The 7,750-nt window shown below is 39.4% G+C and overlaps 1 protein-coding gene across 1 annotated transcript; it reads left to right on the top strand.

Moving 5' to 3' along the window:
• Window positions 1-1,212: 1,212 nt before the first annotated feature.
• On the top strand, window positions 1,213-7,043 carry CLEC3A (C-type lectin domain family 3 member A). Its single transcript, XM_065641190.1, has 3 exons — window positions 1,213-1,327; window positions 3,446-3,526; window positions 6,652-7,043. The coding sequence occupies exons 1-3, from the start codon at window positions 1,213-1,215 to the stop codon at window positions 7,041-7,043; spliced, it is 588 nt and encodes a 195-aa protein (XP_065497262.1).
• The last annotated feature ends 707 nt before the right edge of the window (window positions 7,044-7,750 follow it).

Genomic DNA, 7,750 nt, shown 5'->3' with positions numbered 1-7,750 from the left:
CTTTCATTTAATAAAGTAATAAGTCTCTTACAGTTACCATTCTGAAAAAAAACCTGGCAATGTGGGCAGAATGTAACCAAGGCAGAGATGACAAAGAAGTGTCTGGAACAACAGCTCTGAGGCACAAGAGGTGTCCCTGCCAACACCTCCTCACCCAACGCTGACTTCAGTGTCAACATTTTAAACAAAACCCCTCTCTGAGGGAGGCAGCAGCAGAGAAAAAACAGGGTGAGAGCAAGCAGGTGAGGCAGGGCAAGCAAAAGACTGTGATCAACAGGAAGATTATTGTGACAATTTCATTTGTCCACCAAAATCAGCAAGATGTTCTACTACTTCAGCAATCCCAGTCAAAAGGCAGTCCCACAAAACTCAACAGAGCCCAGGGCAAATGAAAGATGCAAATGCAAAGTGCACCCTGGAGTCCAGAGATACACTGTCCTGCTTCAAGCATCTTGTTCTTTACTCTTCTCACCATATGGCCTGGACTTGGGAACCTTTGCAAGAGTATTGCTGTCTTTCGTTCCCCTGACTAGACCCTGCTGATAGAACATACTATTCCTAATCAGAAATGCACTTGTATCTGTTAGGCGTTTAGTAACTCTTTATAAAATAATTCATAAAATAATAAATACACTCCTCACATAATGTGATCTTAATGTGTATATATACTGTGTGTGTGTAGTTGCAGTGTTTGCATTTACTCAGGGGGTGACACTCTGTTTTTGTTTCAGTGGAAATAGGATCATGACCATCGTCATGACTTAATCAGCTTGGGACAGAGCCTTGCTAGGCAAACCTGTTACCTTTGTAGAAATCTTTTGGCTACCCCTCCAAGAGGATGGCACACAAGGTGTTTTTGAGCATCCATCTGCTTTTCCATACATTTCAGGCTTCAAGGTTACAACAAGAAGTATGGCAATCATTAGTGGCAGTCCCTGCACTGTTCAGTGCTGGTACAGCCTCTGTAGAAGGAACCTGTGCCAGTCGAACTCAAAACAGAAATAGGAATTTCAGATGAGATGTGAGAACAAGGGAGTGCCTTATGCTACAGCCAGCTCGAGTATTAAACACATTTCGTAAGCAAGGAGTACAGCCAACCCTGTCACTGCACTTTTATAAAACTGACCTCAGTCAGTCCCTACTGAGAGAGTTGCTCTTGTGGCTGCTAAAGAGAATCTCTTGAAGCTTCTTGTTAAGTTCTTTAGAAGAGACATGGCACAAACTGGACTTAGGATTTTTCTACTCATAAGCATACTGCTGCTGGATCAGACCATCAGCCAGGCTTCCAAATTCAAAACCAGGAAGCACAGCAAACGTAGAGTGAAAGGTACTGGGTTTTAACTGGGAGGAGGGATACAAGCTTACAGACTATGCAAGTTTGCTGTCTACTTACCTAACATTGCATGAACCAGAAACTAACATTATACAAATGCTTATAAACAAAAGACAGTTGAGTCCATATTATATCCAGTTTTAAAAGATTTTAATGTAAGTTAGCAAAGCCAAGAATGAGTTATGGAAACAGAACTGTAAAACAGTTGCTCTGTTTCACCTAGTCATGTCTGTCAACATTATTTAGGACTCAGGTACAACTGAGAGGCCTCTGGCTGATCATTCTTAGTTGTGCAGTTATGTTGACCAAGATCAGAATAATGGAAGTTCATGTACATATGATGAAAAAGAGCAGAATAAAATATTCAGTCTCCTAGGGTTATTGTTCAGATTTTTTTACTATTTCCTTATTTTAACAGAATGTCTAAAATTTGTGAAATATTCTTTACCTGTGTGAAAAGTACTGGGAAATGGCAAGTCAAACTAATGAAAAGAAATTAGCAGAAAAAGTTAAGCATAAATTCCCAGAGTGAAGTTTACAGAGCAAATATAACACTGCTGAACGTTTGGAAATGTCTGTGTATTTAATTTAAAGACTCCTTTCTAACAAAAGAGGATATGGAGGTTACACTAATGGCAAATATTTAAACTCCTAGTCAATGAAAAAAAACTCACAGCTTTGATAAAGCCATTGTACAACACAATTACACTGCTCTGGGGTTATACAGTTATATATACTTCTTTTGAATCTCTGTGGTTTTAAGCTCAGTGTCCTAAGGACAGGCTGCTTACACATCTGTTTTTCCAGCAGATTTTTCTGTCAACCTTCCACTAATAACTTAAGAACTTGAAAAAATTTGGCATAAGAATGGAGGTCTTGAGGATAAGTCTCCCAATATTTTATGAAATTCAGAATAAGGGTGGAAACAAAGCAAAACAAAACACCACCACCACCACCACCACCAACCAAACCTGCCTTAGTGTCCCACTAAAGGCTGTACCAGGAGCTTGGCTTTTTCTGGTTTTGTTTGTTTGGTTTTTGTTTTGCCTTTTTTTTTTTTCTCCTTCTTTTGAAGTAGGGGAACATGGAGGGGCTGTTGTGAACTGAGACTTGCAGGGAGTAGGAGAACTGGGAGTCCTGCCCTGGGAAAGCAGAGAGTTGTGGAGCACAGCTGGGGTTATCCCCACGGAGAAGAGATGAGCTTTCTGGGGTGCAGCTGGAGGATTAGGTGATGTAACATAGATCTGTAGGAACTGTGGTTTTGTTAGTTCTGCTACATGTGAAAAAGCTTATTTATTCCTCATGTTCATTACTGTGGCTTCTGGAAGGTCTGGTTACTGCTGCAATCAAATTGTCATCTTGTGCAATGGAAGCTTGCCTGCTAGTTGTTCGATGGTGGTGGAATACTATAATGATTAAGAAAAAAGAATGGAAAAGAAGATATGAAAACAGAGTTATGTGCAAACTAACTTATTTTCTTGTCCCACCATCTTGTTGGTGCTTTTGCAAGTGCTACAAAATGGTGATTCAGACTCAATTTGTGTGACCCAAGTCACCAGGCCCTCTCTGTTCTGACGAAGAGAGAAAGGCTCCTCCTGGGGAGGGGACATTCCAGCTCAGCAAGCTTGTCTGCATACACTCAGACTATGAAATTGGATTATATTAGCTGTTCCTTGTGGTGTTAAGCAAGAGTTGTATGCAACTTTTATGCTCACAGAAATAACATTTCTTTGAATAAACACAACTTGTGTTCTGCTATTATTTGTATGTCATATGCATACACCACGGTGCACAGGTTCAAAAGTAAACTGGCAAATTTCACTGTAAATTAGATGCTGGCACACTAAACAGCAACTAGCTGCAGTAATCCATGGTTTTCAAACAGTTACTAGGATACAGTCTAATTGAAAAAGATTTAAACTATGAGGGTGAAAGGTAAAGGTGGGTTCCTCCTGTTTTTTATAGGAATCCTACAAGAATCCTTTCATTAAGGAAAAGTCTTTAAAAGAAATCAAAAGATATCTCAGCAATGCAGAAACCCATGGTATTTTGAAACAGCTTTTAACATGTGTGTGCATATCTATTAATTTCTCTACCTTTCTTTTATTTAAGAAAAAGATGACCTAAAGACCCAGATTGACAAATTGTGGCGAGAAGTAAATGCTCTGAAAGAAATGCAAGCACTTCAGACAGGTAAAGCAGCTTACATGGGTCAATGTCTTCCAAAAGTTATCACTGCCTTTTCTCCCTCCTTCACTCCCATCCTTCTTTGTGATGGGGATTTGTGACTGAGAAATACAGTTCCTTAAGACAAGACATGCCAGAGCTGGAATGGTGAGACAAATGCTGAAGGAAGCATTCAAGGAAAATCAAGTCTGAACTAATGGCATACAAGTGACAATTCTTCACTAAGAGCAAGAATTAATCTGGAGCAAGAACTGCTCTTGTCTTTGCTATACCCAACCTCAAGCTGTGATTTTAGGTAGGATCAGACAAAGGCAATGCAATGAGAGTTGCTGCGTTTGAGAGTTGCTGCGTTTGAGAGTTTAGATAGTCAATGAGTTAAGTCCCCAGCTTTGTTATGAACAAAGCAAAAATATTCATGAGAAAGGCTGAGAACACCCCCAAAAGGAAGCTGAAAGGACCAAGCCTTTTTAAAGTGTGCAGTTTGCAGCATTGAATTGTGGATATTAACATAAAACTTCGAATACCCACTGTGAGTTCAGAAATATCCTGTATCGATGCACAGAGTCCTTGAAGTGTTTAAATAGCCAGATGGAAATTTCCAAACAAAATGAGAAGGGTAAATACATGTGCACCTACTAGACAGTTGTGCTTTTCCACAGCTGTTGACACAAAACTTGGCATTTAATCATGTACAAAAGGGCACTACAGAGGAAATTACATCATTCACATGAAACAGAACATTTTCCTTAGGGATGTTAATATCTGGGTTGTCCTGTTTTATATCTTGGGTTACACAGAGCTTTTTGAGCTTTACAAAATATTTTTATTTTAAATTTCTTGTAAGAAGACTTTAGAAGTTTCTCAAAAGAGGGAGCCTGTGCTGGACAAGTAACTCTTGTTTAAAAGTAGTTCTTGTATTGCTTCCAGAAGGAGCTTGAGAGTAAGCATGCATTGGCTTAGAAATGAAACCAGAGCCAGGATATTTTCTATCCTCAAAACTTATTTTGAGCTATATTCTAAATTCAGACCCCACACCGTTGAACTGGATTCCAAATTTGGCAAAAAGAGATCTATGACCCCTCTAGCTCTGACTGTGTTTATTAATGGACTTATGATACTTGAAAAAGGAGCTTTTTTAGCTTATGGGTATTTCCAAGACACACATTACAATCTTATTTTGCTTGAATTTCCTAGTTCCCCTTTCTACACACCATGAAATGTTGCCACACGCCTTTTAGCAACACATAGTTTCTCCCTAAAGAGGGCTGGTCCGCATCATTAGTGCGGCGTTGCTGAAGTAGAGAAAACTCTCCGATCTTTCCCATGAATATAAATTTGTTAAAGAATTCAACGTTTAGCAAGTATGTTCATTACTTTTCCTTGGCCATTAGCAGTTGGAAAGGACAGCATTTGAAGGATAAGCCCTAATACAAAATTATGACCCTGAAAATACAGCTAAGGCATACAATGAATACTACAACTGGAAGTATTCAAACACTGAGACATGAAGGACAGGGTCCAAAGTGGATTTCCATATCCTGTTGATCAGAAACATAATAACTTTTTTACAAGAAGAGATGACAGGAATTAAAAACAGATTACAGAAAACATCATGACAGAAGATGTTCATATTGTTTTATGACATATTTCTAATACAAGTACAAGATGAGTTTAAGCAATAAATGAAATAATCTGGAAGCAGTCACATGCAAGATTCTAAAAATTGTTACAGGAGTGTATTCAAGGCCCTTGCTACCTTCCTCAGCTCAGAAGGAACACTCCTTCAACGAGGGGTCTGTTCTTGTAGATTTTTTTTTTTGGGAGAACCAGTTTTTCACGTATCTGCATTAGGAGAACTGGACAGCAAAGTTTAAGGATTCACTCCTGTAAGCCAGCCCTCACAGACCTTGGACTGGAAGAACTCTGACAGCGGTTCTGCAAAGCCATTCCAGCTACAGAACATACGCCAAATTAATGTTCTAGTAAGTTTTGACTTTACATCAAGACTTCCCTGATCTGTTCCAGTAGAACTAAAAGCAAACAGATTTATAAGTGCAAAAGTTCACATTATTTGGTTCAGATTGCCACGCAAGCTTAGTAATAAGCATACATTTATAAACACTTTAAAAAGTTTAAGTCACTTTTCCTCATTTGGATTGAGAGTTTGAAGAGATATACTTCGCAAGAGAGACCAGAAACTAAGAACTAAAGGGGAAGATGTGTACTCTTCTGTGGGTGGCAATATACATTTGTCAATCATCCAGACAGAGACTTGCATTATGAATTTAAAATCAATATTTTTCTGGTGAGCAGGATATTTAAAATAGCACTTTTCTGTCCTGCTTTTGTTTGCTAGGAACTAGACTTAGTTAATGCATAACACTTTACTTTGGCACTTAAATATCGTAAATATGAAGATACCTTCAGAGCTGTCTCCTTACTATAAAGCCAAGTATATATGTCCTGATGACCAGCTCACATCTGCCAACAATGAAAACCTCCATACCTCATCCATTCCATCAGTTTTAAGGCAGATGAAATAAGGAAAAAATGTGCGAAAGCAGGACTATTTGCTAAAAGACGACCTAAGATACACTGACACCAGGCCTGGGTTATATTTTTAGTGTTCTAAACCAGCAAAATAAAAAAAAGTCCTTGAACTAATTACATTGCTGGAGGTAATCCGGGGCTCAAGAGCATGACTCAGGTTTATCAGCATAAACACAGGAAATATTCTTGAAAGCACTTTATAGTGTAAGACCACAGCTATGTCTGTCCTTCCTCTTAAGTGTCTTTTCGCTGGAGCAGTTACAAGCGCATGCTCTGCTTGTGGCATCCCTTGTAGTCCCCAGCACTTTGCAGAATGCTTGTGAGCAGCCTGTTCAGACTGCCCACGGCACGCTGACCTGCTGGCTGCGTACAGGCTCCTGCAGGAACGGGAGGAATTGCAGGCAAGTCTGATCTGGCTGCTACTTTTGGGCCCACCCTGAGGAGGTAAGAGCCTTTCATTTGCTGAGGGACTTATCTGTTTAATTCCCAACATACCTTTAGAATATTATGATTTTAGGAAGCATTATTCGAAGCTCTAGCCCAAGCTTTTACTGAGCACGCAAACAAATATCTATTCACAGTCTGTCTTCGTGGGACAAAGGCCCATAAGAAGTGCTACCTCGTATCAGAAGGCACCAAACATTTTCATGAAGCCAATGAAGACTGCATAGCCAAAGGAGGGACACTGGCTATCCCAAGGAATAATGATGAAACAAACGCTCTTCGAGATTATGGCAAGAAAAGTATGCCTAGAGTGTCTGAGTTTTGGTTGGGTGTCAATGACCTGATAAACGAAGGGAAATTTGTTGATGTCAATGGCATGGCTCTACAGTACTTCAACTGGGATCGTGCCCAACCAAATGGGGGGAAGCGTGAAAACTGTGTCTTTTTTTCTCAGTCATCACAAGGCAAGTGGGTGGATGAAGTCTGCCGTACTGCCAAAAGATATATTTGTGAATTTCTGATCCCATAATTACATGTACAAATGACCATGACCATGTTTCGTGTTATTAACATGCAGTGTTGCCTGTTAGTAAACCCTCCCACTCACACAGTGGCAAGTTAAAAACATCCATCTCCTGCATCATACTCACTCTTTTCTGAAACAAGTTTTCTCTATTAATTTATTTTCTGTTCAGATGCTAAAAATGTTTACTGGGTGCTCTTACTATGTCCAGGGATATATATTATGTTTTCACCTATATTGTATCATATTTTGGCATGTTATTTCAGCCTGATGTTCAGGTTGCTGGAGTTCACCTCCTAATTTCTGTACTTCATATCTCCATGGTAGGATAGTATTGAACTCAGAGCTCCAATGAATTCACTGCAAGTTTACAAAAGATTGCTGTATGGTGACATGTGCCAATACGAGGTGTAGGGATCCTTACAGTTCCAGTGCTTAAGAGGGACTCTGGGATTACCTGAGCTCCTGTGAAAAATGACCATTATCCTTACAGAGTTTAACAGGATGGATCTGTGAACCAAGAGTTTTACCTATGGGTTAAGGAAGCCAAATGACACAGAAAAATCTGATGTTAATTTTTAAACTACATGGAGCCAAAAGTGATACATTGCTAGAAAAAGGGGAAGTACCTCTTCTAAAACATCAGTTAGTCTAAGCATGTTTGCTTCTAAATGTCTCAATTGTGGTTAAATATTAGTTGTCATTTGGAACAT

The sequence above is a fragment of the Caloenas nicobarica genome, chromosome 9 (assembly GCF_036013445.1).
Source record: "Caloenas nicobarica isolate bCalNic1 chromosome 9, bCalNic1.hap1, whole genome shotgun sequence".
In the NCBI taxonomy this organism is placed as follows: domain Eukaryota; kingdom Metazoa; phylum Chordata; class Aves; order Columbiformes; family Columbidae; genus Caloenas; species Caloenas nicobarica.
Note: the sequence above shows the minus strand (reverse complement) of the source record. Positions and strands in the feature narration are given on the sequence as shown.